Raw genomic sequence first — 17,009 nt, 5'->3', positions numbered from 1 at the left:
TTCATTATATATCCAATGTATAAAATACAAATTTAAGCTTACTTCATAAGGTGGGGATCTACCCAAATTGAAGAGTTAGCAGGGGGCAAAACAAATAGCTATCATGCAAGAAACTATATGAACCTCACAGTTTCTAGCATGCATGAGTTTCGGGGGATTTGGGGTTCGGGGTGGTTGTTGCACCTACTATGCAGTTCACTTTCTTTACAGGAGATGCTTGACTCAAGTGATCATGCCCCTTCTTCCTCGACAACCTTTTTAGCAGGTGACCCAAGAGAAAGTCATCTTGGAAATCCACATCGATAATATCCTCTGGGCCATATCGTGAAGCTGTGAGATCTTTCACAAGGTTATCAACCATTTCAGCCTCATTTGCACTTGTCGGGATTTTTGGGCGAGTTATATTTTTCAACGTAATCCCAACCACATGGATGTTATCATCAACATCCTTGGTCTCCGGTTCTATCCCACCTTCACAATGGGAACATCAACGTGTTTAGCCTTAGCATCAACTAGGGCATTGAGGTCTGACACATCAAGTTGATCTTCAAATTCAGCTTCTCTTATGCCTATTGTGTCCTCTTTAGTATCCTGAGACTTGTGAAGGCTAGCTATACCTTGTTTAGGTGCACAAAAGGTATCCTCTACTTTCTCTCTCTCCTCCACACCCTGACTTCGCTTCCCCACGAGCCTGTTCATTAGACAATCTACCTTCTGCACTCCCTCATGCCTGTTTCTCAGCTTGCAATGATGCTGCATCATTGATTTGTGTTCGCATACTTATCCATGGAGAAAAATCATCAGGGATGGATTTATAATCTGTAGCCAACATACAGAGGGGTTGAAATAAAAAGCTACTTATTAGCATACTACTATGCCAGTAACAAGTTTACTATAGGAAGAAATCAATCAATAAAGAGTATTTTGTCCTCATGGATTGGCCAATATAGGTCAGATTTGGTCTCTTGTTCCAAGGCACCATACTATAGTGCTAGTTAGTATATCACGAGTCTAGCTCGCATGAATGTAGCAATACATGATGGGGTGCTAATTAGCATGCTAAATAGCACTGTAGTATGCTAACTTGCATACTATGGACAACATTATTATAATAAAAAACACTACATTATGCTAACTAGCACAAACCTAATAAGCATTGAGGAAATAAGGTTAAAGCTACTTAGCATTCTATATTTCTAAGACTGCTAACTAGCTAGCATGTAGTGAATAATACTACAATGTTAGTTAGCATGTAGCTAGCATCTCCTAGGCCACGAGAGAAAATACAGATGCCACAACAGGAAATACCAATGCTACCCAAAGAAGAAATGGAAGAGATTTTGCAAGTGCCACCTTCCCTAGAACATGTTGTTAGGGATAGAAATATTGTGCCAATTATATACATATATATCTATATACATGTATATCTATATATATGTATATGTATATATATATACATGTATATCTATGTATATGTATATGTATATGTATATGTATATGTATATGTATATGTATATGTATATGTATATGTATGTATATGCATGTATATGTATATGTATATATATATATATTCATATACATGTATATGTATATATATATATATATATACATATATAAATACACATGTATATGCATACACACACACACACATATATTTGCATGTATGTATGTGTGTGTGTGTGTGTGTGTGTGTACATATATATATGTATATACATGTATACACACACACACACATTCATTTATGTGTGTACATATATATATGTATATACATGTATATACATATATACTTGTATACACACACACACACACATATTCATTTATGCTGGTCTTTCTCTCTCTCTCTCTCTCTCTCTCCATATATATATATATAATTTTTTAATATATTATATTATATTCTAATGTATATTATTTTTTACTTTTAAATGTATTTTAATATATTATATTATATTATATTGTATATTAAATAATATATAATATGTAAGATTCTCTCTCTCCTTACTGCACCTTCTGTGCTCCTGAAGAGGACTTTGAGACATGCAGCATCAGCTCCAATCTGCTTTGGATTCCCTGGTGCTTCTCCTGCTGCTATGGGCTAGGGTCCAAGCCCCAAACTAAATGAGTACCGAGCCTAAGGGGCTCCCTCTTTATAGGGCAAGTTGCCCCCTTTTGCTGGCCAACCCAGTAGGCCTACTTGGCTGAGTTTGTTGGCTTGTCCAACCCACCAATAGGTAGCCTTTTTGATACCCCTTTTTGGCTTGCATGGCCATGTGGAATTATGCCACTGGCCCAAGCTCCTTGCCCCGACCTATAGGGCATTTCTGCTCCAAATCCTACCGATTTAACAGTCACCCCATGCTGCATCTGTTCACCATTTGCTTGGGCCTATTTCAGCCTTGATCTCTAGCCCTTGCCAGACGCCTATAGTCATGTGCACGTATTGGTATCCGATGTGTATTGGGTACACAAGATTAGCTCAAGTAGCCTGGGGAGGCTTAGAGCTAGGCAGGCTTGATTCTCGGGTTGAGTGGAAAGGGTATGAACCAGTTAGAGGTCTTCGCTATTTTTGGCGCTTGGGGCCCGAGTCTATATAAGGGGCCCAGAGGTTTAGTTCTTGGAGAGCCGATGGGAGCAAGTCTCATTCCCAAGTGCTAGGTCTGATTGAGTCTCGCGGACGTGTGCCTACATCATAGCGTAGCCCAAGGCCCCCAACAGTAGATCCCAAGCTTCACAGCACCACCTGGTGGTATGGGACACTAGGCTAGTTAGGATCTCTTTGGGAGTTCGTGCCAATAGCTCAGCTCATGGCTCAGAGGGGACATCTCTTGATTCAAGATCGCATCCCATAGATGTCATGGTTGGGTGGTGAGCAGCCTGCTCAGTTTCTTCACATTTGGTGTGTTCTTGTGTTTGCTTGTAGGTCAAAGGTTTTAGGAGTGCTGGGGTTGTGTCAGTTTTGGTATCAGAGCCAACTCCTAAAGAGTATTAACTTCTGTTGTGAGAATTTTGGATGATTTTTTCTCCAGATATGTCCTAATTTTGAAATTCATGTTCATTACACTGCAAGTTGCCTTATGGTTCATTCGTTAAGGGTGGTGGTTAGATGGGGAAAGGAGGGCGAGAGAGAGAGAGAGAGAGTGGGTGAATTCGCAGGAAGAAAGGTGGAGTGGAAGAGAGGCCGAGAGAAAGATCGTATGTAAGGGAAAGAGTTTTAGTGTAGATCGTTAGTTGTAAGAGTTGGCGCAGGGAAGAAGTAGGAGCGAGATCTAGAAGGGAAGCCAAGAGCAAGGACGGGATGGAAGGCCACGTGCATCCTTCAGGATGAGTATTAGGGAGTGGGTGTTGATGGCGAAAGTGATGATGGTGGTGTGCAGTAGATGACACTCTCGAGCGACTGGTTTGGATGCGAATCAGCCTTGGAAAGCTACGTCCAAATTGGGCTTGGAAAGCTTAAAAAAAGCAAAAGCCCTACCAAAAGTAGGCGTCTGCTTTTTTGACATGCAGGCTAATATAAGCCTAGATTATGGCGCTCTTTATTCAAGCGGCCATCTCTCATGCTCCAACTTGCAGCCCATGAGTGCGCACAGCTAACTATCCACCCGCTATCTCCAATCACAACCCGTTAGCTTGGGCTGGTTCATCGCAATTCTCAGTTCGGAACAGCCTCCCTCTCATCGCCTTCCAGTTCGCCAACTTGCTACCCCTCTGCTTCATCATTCTCCCTCCTGATGCAATCTCCTAGCAGCTCGTTGCTTGCAGCCTGCTTTGGGATTCCATCTTCATGAATACTATCCACTCCTTTCCTCATGATTCTCTTTCCCTTCCCTTTGGCCTTCAGAGCTCCCTCACTCCACATTCTTTATGGCTGATTCAATAGACCCCAGGCTCGATCAAGATATAAACTACCATGCAAAGGATGACCAAGGTCTCTATGATGATCTGATTGCAAAGACAGCCTTCAGTGAATTCACCACTGCTCTTGATGCAAAGTTTGAGCAGATTAACACGAATCAAACGGGGTTGACACAGCAACTCCAAGGGATTCAGACTACACTCACACTTATGACTAGCACTGTTCAGGCACTCATGCATGTGGATGCCATGGCTTCAATGTTAGGTCTGAACATCACTCTCGATCCTTTTTTTGGATATCAAAAGTCTCGTACTAAGGAGGTTGTTGACACTCAATTGCACAAGTGGCAAGTACACTTCCAATTTCACCCTTACCTGGATGACAAGAAAATACATCTTGCAGCAGGGTTTATGTCAGGAAAGGCTTTATTGTGGTGGAAGGAACTCCTACCCAAGCCTGCAACATGGATAGAATTCAAAGGGGTCTTCAGGAAAGAGTTTCTGAAGAAGGAGGAAGATTATGATATTGTAGGCAAGCTCAAAGCCCTCGATATGTCCAAGCTGAATCTGACTTTTGAAGTTTATCTTCAAAGGTTTCAGGAGTGTTGGGGTCAGATGTGTACTGGGTACTGTGCTGCCAAAAATTGATATTTTTAATTTGGCATTGGTATTGTTTTCTTCTATGTTTGATAAGCATTTGAGTATCAAGTGATAGCCTAGTGGCTCTCACTTATTTCTATTTTTCCAAGATATTGTATGAGATTCATGAGAGTGCTCTCAACGGAAGTAAGAACGGAAGAGGGAGAGAGAGAAACAGAGAGCCACACAAGTTTTGGTGGGTGCAGAACCACCCTAATCTTCTTTTTCATTCATTTATATATGTGTTTCAGTATTGTACATAACCAGGGTAAAGGCACAGTGACCTTTAAACCCCACAACCTCCCACTTAAAGGACAATGTGCCTTTAAGGGAGAACAACCAGTTAGCATACTATCCAATGCCCATCGATACACGACAATACTCAAACCGCTAGGTAGACTCTTCGTCAGCATATCTACAGGGTTATCATCTGTATGAACCTTGACAAGCTCTATGCACTTGTTCTCAAGTACCTCACTGATGAAATGGTACCTAACCTCAATGTGTTTGGTCTTTGCATGAAAGACCGGATTCCGTGCTAGCTGAATCGCACTCATGGAATCACTATGCAATGTCAGTACACCTGTATGAATCCCCAAATCTCCCACTAGTTGATCAAGCCATATAGCCTCCTTGCAACCCTCTGTGGATGCAACATACTCAGCCTCTGTGATAGACAAAGCAACACACTTCTGTGCACGAGACATCCACGACACTGCACCACCTGCAAAGGTGAACACATAACCAGAAGTGGATCTCCTACTATCCACATGCCCTGCATAGTCTGAATCTGTGTACCCAAGTACACGCATGTCTCCTCTACCAAAGCAGATGCACATCTCCTTGGTACCCTTCATGTACCTCATGATGCACTTAACTGCCTCCCAATGCCTCTTTCCTAGATTAGCCATATACCGGCTAACAACTCCCATTGCAAATGCAATGTCTGGTCTAGTAGCTATCATAGCATACATAAGACTCCCAACCGTTGATGCATAAGGAACCTTGGCAATCATGGCCCTCTCCTCATTTGATTTGGGACTATCTGTATGACTCAGTTTCACATATGGAGGCAATGGAGTACTCACTACCTTCCCCCCTCCATATTGAAACGCTGCAATACTTTTGTAACATACTCTTTTTGTGAAAGCCAAAGGAGTTTCCTACTCCGATCATGCGTGATGTGCATACCAAGAATATGACCTGCAAATCCCAAATCCTTCATATCAAAGGCCTCATGCAACTTGGCCTTTTGCATCTAGCTTATAAGTATTCTTGCTAGCCAATAGCATATCATCCACATATAGTGCCAAGATTATCAGGCTATTATCCTTAGCCCTTTTAGTGTAGAGCAGTGATCAATTTCACTCCTTCTAAAACCCCGAGACCGAATGAAAGCATCAAACTTCTAATACCATTCTCTAGGCGCTTGCTTAAGACCATAGAGACTCTTCTTCAGCTTGCAAACTAAATGCTCTTTGCCCTTTTCTTGAAAGCCTTCCGGCTGCACCATGTAAATTTCCTCATGCAAATCCCCATGGAAGAAAGCTATCTTGACATCCATCTGCATAAGCTCCATATTTTCTACTGCCACTAGTCCAAGCATGCATCTAAGTGTGGTCATCTTCACAACCGGAGAGAATATCTCATCAAAGTCCACACCCTTCTCTTGCTTGAACCGTTTAGCAACCAAATGGGCCTTGTACCTAGGCACATCATCACCTGTGACCTTCATTTTGTAGACCCATTTACATGGCAATGCTTTCTTTCCATGTGGCAAAGAAACCAAGTCCCAAGTCTTATTCTTCATAAGTGAACTCATCTCTGATTGCTCTGATTGCATAGCATACTCCCACTTGCATTGATCCTCGTGCATCATAGCCTCTTTGTAGCAAGAAGGCTCCTCGCAATCAGTAAGCATCACATAGTCTATCCCTGGAACAAACCTATCAGGTGGTCTAGACACTCTAGATGATCTTCTCAAGGGCATTTCAGCTTGCTGTCCCACCTCCATATCAGCCACATTTGGCTCATCATTTCCACCAATAGATGATCCATCATCTACCCTTGATTGTATACCTGTGGGAGTACTTGGTGGTACCATTTCTTGCACATTTGGTGCATGGACTTCTTGCTGTCTATCAACATATGCAGGTGGATTCACATCCTGGAAAGTGATTCTCCTCATTTCCACATCCCTCATGGGTGCCTTATGCATCTTCTTCTCATTAAAGACTACATCATGGCTGCATATCATCTTCTTTGCTTCTGGATCCCAGAGACAATAGCCCATCTCTCCACTTTCACCATAACCCAGAAAGATCCATTTCCTAGACTTAGGATCTAGCTTCTTTCGAAGCTCTTTTGGCACATGTGCATATGCCTCACACCCAAATATACGCAAATGAGAGTAAGAGGGCTTCTTGCCACTCCATGCCTCTTCAGGAATACCACCATCCAAACTCTTACTAGGTGATCTATTGATCACATGCACTGCAGTCTTCATTGCCTCAGCCCAAAAACCACCAGAAAGACTTGCATTGGAAAGCATGCGTTGCAACCTTTCTTGAATGGTACGGTTCATCTTTTCTGCAACTGGATTTTGCTCTGGAGTACGAGGGGATGTGAGCTCCCTCTTAATCCCACGTGTATCACAGAAATGCTGAAAGTCATGAGAGAGATACTCTCCACCATTGTCAGTCCGTAGGCATTTAAGCGTTCTACCTGACTGATTATCAACCAAGGCCAGCCATTTCTGAAATACCTAGAACACATCACTCTTCCGAGCTATAGCATAAGCCCACACTTTCCTAGCTGCATCATCAATGAATGTCACATAGTATTCAGCCCCGCCTAATGACCGTGTAGGCATGGGACCACATACGTCTGAATGCACCAAATCAAGCTTTTCAAACTCTTTCTTTCCCCTTCTTTTATGGGCGTATTTAGTCTGCTTCCCATAGAGACAGTGCTCACAAAATTCAAAATCAGAGAAACTCAAATGCGGTACATAACCCAAACGGCATAAGAGTTTCATACCATTCTGGCTCATGTGCCCCAACCTGCAATGCCACAAAGAAGTGCTTGGCTACTCCGTTATTGCAACAACATGATCAAATACCCCTGATACATGTAAGGGATACAAAGTCCCACACTTGGCACCCCTGGCCAAAAGCATAGAGCCCTTCTGAATTTTCCAACTCTGAAAGCCAAAAGTGGTGTGAAAACCAGCATCATCTAGCTGACCCACTGAAATAAGACTCTTGGTCAGCTTAAGCACATGTCTCACATGTTTCAAAAAAAATGCAGACCCATTTGCAAAAGAAAACTTTATGTCACCTGCTCTCACTATGTCACATGCATAGTCATTTCCAAGATGCACACAACCTGTCTTTCCACTGTCATAAGTGGAGAACCATTCCCTATGGGGAATAACATGGAATGAAGCAACAGAATCCAAAATCCAATCATGGGAATATGCATCATCTGAAGTGGTAAGCAACTCTGCAGATAAACTAGACATGAAGAGAACGTCATTGTCACTATCATGTGTGACTGAATTGATCCCCTCGATCTTCACTTTTCCTTTGTCCTCCCTTAGACTCTCTTTCTTTTGATTTGCACCCCAATTTGCATTCTTTTTCTTATCTTTTTGCTCTCTTTTCAGCTTATAGCAATCCTTTTTCATATGGCCCTTCTTGCCACAGTGGTAACACTCAATGTTCCGTGCCCTGAATTTGCTACGAGACTTCCCTCTTTCTTGGGACTTCCCCCTGAATTGTGATCTGCCCCTTTGCACATTTAAGGCTGCATCCTACTTGTTGTCGTCCATAGACTTCCGTCTAATCTCCTTGGCCAACAAGCTACCCACAACATCATCAAATTTCAGTACTCCACCAGGTACAGAGTTACTGATAGCTGTACGGAAGGTATCCCATGAGGATGGCAATGAACATAAGAGAAATATTGCCTTAGTCTTCGCATCAAAATTCATTTTCTGAGCCTGAAGCTGGCTGAAAATAATATTGAATTCATTCAAGTGAGAAGCAATGGAGACCCCTTCCTTCATCTGCAGCTCAAACAACCTCTTCATGAGGTAAACTTTATTAGAGGCAGTTTCCTTCTCATAAGTAGCACACAGTTTCTTCCACAAATCTTCCTAGTCTGCTCATTTACTACTGTGAAATAAACTAACTCTGCAAGATGAAGTCTAATAGTAGACTTTGCTAATGCACCCAACTCATTCCAATCATCCTCAGACATATTTGTAGGCTTAGCTTCAATCCCTGCCAAGGGTTTAATCTGCTTCTTTTGAATAAGCACATCCCTTATTTGTTCTTTCCACAAAGAAAAGTTTGTCCCATCAAACTTTTTAATGTTGAAAAACTCCTTTTCAGACATGGAAGAGGATGCCATGATGCAAATAAAGCAAAATCCCAAATGCTAGTGCCTACAAGAGAGAATCACAACAAATACTAGGTGCATCCAAATGTATATGCCACAATAGACTGAAATATCACCAAAACTCAAAAGCATCAAAAGATGCAGCTGACTCATGTGCATGTACTATGCATCCATATGAGCAAATCTGGCCCAAAAGAAAATGCCAACTACAATGGCAATCCAAAATGCCAATAAGTGCCAAATGGCTCAAGCATAAATACTGTCCATGGGCATATGCATCAATAATATCTCATCCAAGAGAGCATAGCACTATCAGTGCATCACCTGCAATGTGTCAAAGCTGTCCCTCAGCATAAAATAGCATCCATGTGCAAAGCGTCCATAAAAAATAGCATCCCACAAGGCAATTTGGGCCTATCAGCGCATCCAATAAGGACCGCAATGCATCCAAATGGCCTATAAATCATCCACTACAACCCAATGCATACCACGAATGAGCGCACAACACTGCTCAAACTACAACCAGAGTGATTTGCATAAGGTATGCTCAAGAAATCATAGTCCCACGGTAATATGCAAATGATGAAGAGTATAATATCTTGAAGCTATTATGTACACTTGCAATTGTGAGAAGGGTGATTCTTAAATGCATGTGTACACAATGTTTTCATGGTGTTGGTTGGTTACTTATTTTTGAAGATTTTGTTAAGGATCACATTGTGGAGGGTTTTCAACAAGTGATTATGCATAATAAGTTGGTCTTGGTATACTAAGGCTCTGTGGGATCTTGTTGACTCTTGCAGTCTGACAGATGAAGATCCAAAGATGGATGGAGCTTTGGATCCGTTAGGGTGGCAGAGGGTCAGAGTAGTGGGCCATCTTGGTAAGGAGTGGTCGATCGATCCCTCTTGAATCTGAGATCTCGATGCAGCTCGCTAGCACTTATATAAGGTTATGGGACGGTCATCCCCTTAGTGAGGTACAGTGGGACCTAGGCGAGTAGTACTGGCCATCCAAAGTAGGCCCCTCAGTGAAGTACAGTGGGACCCAAGCGAGTGGTTCTGGCCATCCAGAGTAAACTTCCAAGCAGCACAAAGATAAGGTATGCTTGGATTGCAAACAAACCTAGAAGACTTGCAAAAACTCTAATGTTTTGAGATCAAATCCTTTTGAGAAACTAAGGCAGGGGCGTAAGTTTTGGCAGACGAGTTCACTTCTCTCAAAAGACATTCTAAGTCAAACTTTTTGCAAATAAAAACAAAGTTATTGGAACATTTGTCCACATAAGAAATGACAAAATTCCTATGGAATTTTCGAAGAAGAGTTTCATCTTCTTTAGAAAGATGGTTACTTTTCTTTGAGCAATTAACCGAAGGGACTTCTTCTAGTTTCAAAGAAACTTTCTTCAAAATCTTCCCTTTCCATTCTAATAAGATATTTTTAACTCCTAAGCATTCTTCTGATTGCAAAACAAACTTTGAGATTCCCTTATCGATAGCTTTAAAAGGCAAGACTCTTTAAAAGACTACAATCGAAATTTCATGCCTTTCATGAAAAGGTCTCTTAGGTTACTAGAAAGCAAAATTGAGGTATCAGTTGTGACTACATGTCCTAAATCAACATCAATAAAGCTTTGGAATCTCTTACTTTTACAACAACAAGGTTCTTAAAGGATAGAAGATTTTGAATGCTCTGAAAGCCTTTTACCTATCTCTCCATAGTTGAAAGCCTTTTGTCCTAAAGTTTTTACATACTTCCAAGCTACTACTGGATGCTTCCAAATTCTTCTCACAAAATAAGGGAGAGAATCCATTACTTCAGGAGACTTCAAAATGGAGTTTAAGCCTATCTTGTCAAGTGAGGGAGAAGTAAAAATACAAATCAAGAGTTCCTTATTTAGATAGACTTCTTTGCTTTGAAAGGAAGCTTTTACTTTTAAGAAGCGATCCAACGAAGTTTTAAGTTGTATATAATGGAGCTTATTTAGATTCAAAACCTCAAAAGAGAAGTTTTCCAAGGTGTATTGAAGTTTAAAAAGAACTTTGACATTATATTTTTCAAAAACTTTTATTGAAAAAAGACCCAGTAACATTAATCTATCTAGGTAGAGTAGTCTTCTTTTATAGTCTCGAGAAGCAAAAACTCTTTGAACTGAGGAAGTTAAAGGAACTAAAGGAGGAGGAAGTGGAGGAAGAGGAAGTGAGGGAGGCAACTCACGAACTACATGTGAGATTGCAGGAGAGCTAGGACAACCTCGTAACATAACTTTAGGTTTCCATACGATGTTAGGTATATGACTATGTTGGTAATGAGGAATGTTAAAGGGCTTGATATGAGTTCTCCACAAAGGGTTCTTTTTAGAGGTCCTTTTATTTTTACGAAGAGTTGATTTTCTTTCGAAATTAAAACCTCTTGAAAACAATTCATGAGGACGAGCAGGCTTGTAAAAGTCCTTGGCATTATTAATGGTCAAACTAAATGAGCCCATGAAAATACAAGAGCAAGGCAAAACAACACTCGAGAGCCAAAGAATCCAAAGTAATAGTCTCAGGTCCTTGACAGTGATCTAACTGCTCAAACGAAACACCTTGATAGTCGCAGTTAATCAAGGAGTGGAGGCATACCTAGAAATAAGAAGTTGATGGAAATTATTTAGAAGAAAGACAGCATCTCCAATTGATAATAATGCATATCTGCCAGCTAGAGCATCTATCTATTTTTTTTTTTAAAGGACGAGGGAAGAAAGAGGAAGGGGGTAATCTTACCAAACAAAACAGAGAAAACAAGGCTCGGGCCACATCAGGACCTACTTGATCAATCATTTTTGCGGATAGATAGATAGAGAGAGAGAGAGAGAGAGAGAGAGAGAGAGAGAGAGATGAATCCAGAAACATGCCCAAATGCATCCTCTAAAAACACAACACCGTGTGCAATTTCAATCTCCCAATAGTCATTCATAAGGTTGAAACCATAAACTCCATCACGCATAGCAAGGACTAGCTACTATGACATCCCCAATGACGTCATCAGCGCCCAATAGTGGGTGTAGACCATAGTATAAACATATGCTCTTACCCATGCAAATCCACACACCCACACACACTTGAGCATCCATTTATACAAATGTCTTTGTACTGAGTTTCCGTCAACACTCCGGAGATCCAGGACAGGCTCGGCCGTGACAAAGGCTAGCACTAAAGGAGAAGGCTAATTAAAAAATAGTCCACATTCTCTTCATTCAAGCTACAACTGCTTGTCAAGACTATACGATTTCATTTTAGTCTGCCGAAACGAGGTCTAAGCAAAAAAATGCTTAGACCATCTAGTTGATAGGGCACCGCACCATGGATGAAAATGAGTTATTGTAGCAAAGAAGAAGCCAGCTCAATTCAAGAATATTATTGTTTACATTGACTTGCATAGATTCTTCAAAAGAGCGGATTTGAAGTAACAATTCCTGCACAAGGGAGGTTAACCCCAAGAGTGCATTCAGACCCAGATGAAGAGCTGCATGATCTCTCGAGTTTAGAAAGACCAGACCTTGACCATCGTCCCTATATGTTGAAGCCATAAATATGTCATACGTCTAGACCACTGATACATAGCAAAGTCATCATATCAAAATGAATTATTCAAGGCAGCAATTAGGCAATAATGTTCCACCTTTTGGAACAAAGGGCGAGAAGTAATTGAGGGGGCAGTGCAGACCCAGCTTATATTTGTTCCAATGTCTTTAAGAAGACAGCTGCATGCTCTCTCAAACTCTTGCATTCTGATTCAGATAGACTGGCAATCCTTGATGGACTGCTCCGACTCAACCCTATATGCATAGGCCATAATTTGGTGACTGGATCAGGACCACCTGACAAATAGCAACGTTGTTCCGTTCAAACGAATGATACAAGGATGTTTTACGTAAGATATGTCTCCAGTCCTCTAGAAAAACCCTTCACCTGGCATTGTCGAAAAACTTGCATTCTATTTACCATATTTTGGAACAGTAAGAGCCTTTATAGATGCTGAGACTTCATCCACATTGGCTTGTTTCAAATGCAATAGGTCCCGCAATTGATCAAGGCAACACAACTCACGTCCTCCAACATCTGCAAGATCATCATACTGGATGACTGCATGAGCTATCTGTTTCCACCTGTTATGATCTTCAAGATATCTTTGAATAAAGCTCTTCAGATACCTGCATTTATGCAGATTCAATATCATCATGATTGAAGGAAAATCCTTGAAACTGTATCATCCAAATATCTTGTTTTATCAACCATAGAAATCCTAGACGTATTCTTTTGCTAATCATCAATAGCTTGGTACAATCCAAAGTAAGTTCACTAGTTCACTCATGACACCACCTCATGAATTCCAACTGCAGACACCAATATTATCAGGTTGTGTTGTTCAAAGCTAAGTTAAAAGGTCCAGTCGTTGACTACAAATGATTTCCTGCTAGAGGACCTTTTTACATTTATGCACGCTTCCTTACAGATCTGAACTGCTATTCTATATTTTCGGGTAACTCAGTTTGAGGATTCCTTCACATTTATAGATATTAAAGGCCAGTATATGATTAACTTCCATTGTCCTGACTTGGTTGTACATTTATAATTTTGGGCACTGATTGTCTTCGTGGCAAGCTTTTACCTTTCATATTCAATGTTGCTGGAACTAGGCTTTCATTTACTTAAGCCTGTTTCACATCTTTGGTGGTGATCCATTTAGAGGGCCACTGTTCATCTAACTGGACGTTTGATCCTAAACATAAGCAGACGCTAACCATGTACAAATTCCATAGTGGAATTAAGGCTCGAAGTCTTGCATGTCCCACAAACCAAACATTGAATAATGCTACCGTCCTCACCATTCAAATGGAATCAGTTAGATTTTACTAGAAGATACACACCCCTACGATTTACTAGAAGATACACACCCCTACGATACATAGCATAAAGAGGGAAGCAACAATACTGGGTGTGTATCCCGGAGAAAAAGACCATCTGTGAACGGGGCTGTTCCAACCAGGCTAGAATCTCTAGAGCCCTGATGTCTCTGAAACATATCTGTGATCTGCCTCAGCCACCTTCTGAGCTGCTTCAGAGGTGACATAGCAGACAAGCAGGACTCTAAGCAGACCTTAGTCACCCATAGCAGGAGAAAATAGAATAATGTCATAAGGAAATGTGTCAAATTAGTTGGTAAGCCACAGAAAATAAACATTCCACTCTGACTGTGTATCCAAGAAACATCGTGAGTCATGGAATTGGAAAGGAGTAGGAAATAGCTAGGTACAACAATATGCAGCTCTGCAAGATAACTGCATACACCTTGCAAGATAACTCAGACTGCATGGTGCATGCAGATCGTGAGGGCACTAATGCGCATGACACTAGAAAAGTAAGCTTAAGAAACTTCCAAAAAAACCAAAAAGCCGTCTGTCTATGTCACTCGTTTTCAAGCATAAGACATGACTGTTAACCTTTCCCTCCTTCACAGATCTGTGTGTAACTAACAGCATGTAAACTAGTATCTCTGTAGAACCTTTGTGCGCACAGTGAAACTCTTTCAACAAACGTGAAGCCAACTTGACAAACTAATTTTAAACAACATGGAAAAGTAAGGCCTGATGCTGCTTTCTATCTGAATTGTTATTCCTCTCTTCTTTAAGTTTTGCTGGATTCTGATTTCAATACAAATTTGTTGTCAGAATACTGCAGGTGCACAGCCTGAATAATCCCTTGAATTATAGAGTCTAGCTGAAACAGTATGAATAACAGCAAGCTTCGGGACAGAAGAAGTTACGTTTAAGTTGACGTAATCAATGATATCACCTATGAAACACAGTTGACGTAGCTCACCGCATGTCTTTCATAATCCAGCCGACCCTGAGATAGGAATTCAATACGCCACAGATATCCCTTTCGGTCAAAACTATAAGATCAGCGCTCGGAGGATTCCAATCATTCGACCATTCATGGGTCTTCACCAATACATTTGCAGCATCTGATTCTCTACCGACTCCACGCTGAAGGAGTTTCGCATGTGTTATGGAATGCAGCCAGTAGCTGTGTACTCTCTCATCGCTCTGCTTGAGGAGAAGCCGCATAGCATTGAAGAGCCAAGTCGAACCTGTATATCAATGCTTCATTCTTCCTCAAGGAAATAGCAACATGTCCAACTTGATCGTGCTTATGACCTCTCGACGAATTAGCATCCGAGATATCTAACAAAACTTTTGACACAAAGAACCGTACAAAGAAAGTGTAATTATTCAGCAAAATTTACCTGAGCGCTCTGGACCCGCGCAAATGATAAGCTTTCCACGCCCACCAGGCACGTTGCAAGTCCTACTCTGCCAGCCCTCACTAGTGTGGAGATTCTCACATTCTCCATCAACACAATGAGTGTTATCCCTACAAAGAAGCCTCTCTGCCCAATCCGGAATTTCTGGTCCACGAACGTACTCAGGCTCCGTATTCATGGCAAAGCCAATGGATGCTGCATGGTGAGTGCCTCGTGTTACGACTGAGTAAATCTCTGCAGACAATTGGCGTTGTTGCTGAGAGAAGCGGTTACAGATACTCCCAGGAAAAAAAACAGCTCCATTCTCAATAGGAAATGCTGCGGACACCAGCAGGGAGATATGCCCGAGCACAGGAATGCTCCACATTCTTCATTTAAAGTGAGAGAGAATCTATCTATCTTCTCTATGCTACCCACAAACATGTGTGTGTGTGTGCGCGTGTGAGAGATAGAGAGATATTCCCTATAAAAACAAGTTGAATGACTTTTGTCATTAAAAGGAGTTGGAGCACGCGTGCAACTTCTAGGCTACATCACGATAATGTGGGCTTGGAGATCTAGAGTGGAAGAAGTGGGAGAAAATGGTGGAACTTCCAAGTACTCTCCCCAAAAATAAAATAAATACAAAATAAGCAATTTCGCTTTCAAGGGCCATCATCTCAACTTAAGCTGAGGCTAGGCCAAAAAGTAAGTGTGTGTGTGTGTGTGTGAGAGAGAGAGAGAGACACACACACACAGCTCTATGGAAAAGAAGAATTGCCACGTGTCACAAAGAAGGATGTTTGTAGGCCCTCATGCCACGAAATGAAGGTGTAGGAAAATGGAGGTTCTTGAAAGAAAAGCGCGCGAAATTGGCGACCCCCTGAGGGCTAGGAGCCAGTCTCACCCAATTTTCAACTGAGGATCGACAACAGGAAATGATTTTCAACCATTGGTAGACAATCGTGTCCATGCATCGTTACATGTTTGTTTCGTTTGGCGGCGCTACGGTTTCGGTTGGAACGGTGAATGGGGATTGCCACATGGTACTTGCAGATTTGGTGCGGGCGTGTCGCATTACTGGCAAAATATGACACGTGATGTTTGCATATTGGTTGGCGGGGTATAGGTGTAGTCGGGCTATCACAATGGTTGGCGATAGCGGGCTCGGATTACTTAGGGACAATGGGTTGGAACCCATCATTTTAATCATGATTCGTAACTTAGCCTGATTAAACTCATAACTTAGCCGGTGACTCGAGACATCGCGCATTACCATTCATAATTATTTCAAATTAGACAGCTAGCATTAGCTTTCCATAATCCCAGTCGTTGATAGCTGGCATTAGCTTTCCACAACCCCAGCTACCGTTAACACCGTTAGTTTACGTAAAAAGTGATGCCACTCCCTTATTTCCACCCCCGTCCAAACCCCTTTGGATTCCCACAACGATGCAGTTACACCCCAACCCGAATCCTTTCCACGATGATGCCTCCCCCCCAAAACAATTCAGTATGCAGTAAGTCGTACTAGCCCTTTTCGAGATCAGTAGTTTTTGGGGCCTCATGGAGCTTCACACCTCTTGGATTCTCCAAATTGGGGGAAATATATATGAAAATGCATTGGAGGCTAAAAATAAACAAAAATTGCTTGAGTGGCATGATAGGAAGGTAAGCAAGAGAAATTATAGGGCATGGATTGATCGACAACTAAAATAGGCATGGTATGTATGGAAGCCAATGGGGCATACCGATGACAACACAATAGTATGAAAAAATGAATCATTTTATAAATAAACTTTTTTGGATGAATGTTTGTTAAAGGATCT

At 41.5% G+C, this 17,009-nt stretch overlaps 1 protein-coding gene across 1 annotated transcript; it reads right to left on the bottom strand.

Annotated features, from left to right (window-relative positions):
• Window positions 1-11,774: 11,774 nt before the first annotated feature.
• LOC147898100 (uncharacterized) lies at window positions 11,775-15,761 on the bottom strand. Its single transcript, XM_087379514.1, has 4 exons — window positions 15,184-15,761; window positions 14,757-15,027; window positions 12,879-13,087; window positions 11,775-12,754 (listed from the first exon to the last, which is right to left on the bottom strand). Exons 1-4 carry the CDS (start codon window positions 15,566-15,568, stop codon window positions 12,606-12,608), a joined length of 1,014 nt encoding a protein of 337 aa, XP_087235640.1. The 5' UTR covers window positions 15,569-15,761; the 3' UTR covers window positions 11,775-12,605.
• Between the last annotated feature and the right edge of the window lie 1,248 nt (window positions 15,762-17,009).

The sequence above is a fragment of the Dipteris shenzhenensis genome, chromosome 9 (genome assembly GCF_047967505.1).
Source record: "Dipteris shenzhenensis isolate YYH24624 ecotype China chromosome 9, Dip_SZ_1.0, whole genome shotgun sequence".
Lineage (NCBI taxonomy): Eukaryota > Viridiplantae > Streptophyta > Polypodiopsida > Gleicheniales > Dipteridaceae > Dipteris > Dipteris shenzhenensis.
This window is presented reverse-complemented; position numbering and strand designations above follow the sequence as displayed.

Excerpts from the sequence above, each read along its gene's own strand:
- LOC147898100 (XM_087379514.1), bottom strand. The coding sequence starts at position 15,568 with ATGTGGAGCATTCCTGTGCTCGGGCATATCTCCCTGCTGGTGTCCGCA. Across the intron at positions 13,088-14,756 it reads TGGATTATGAAAGACATGCG|GTATCTGAAGAGCTTTATTC; the intron begins GTGAGCTACGTC and ends GCATAAATGCAG. Across the intron at positions 12,755-12,878 it reads TCTTACTGTTCCAAAATATG|GTGGTCCTGATCCAGTCACC; the intron begins GTAAATAGAATG and ends GCTATTTGTCAG.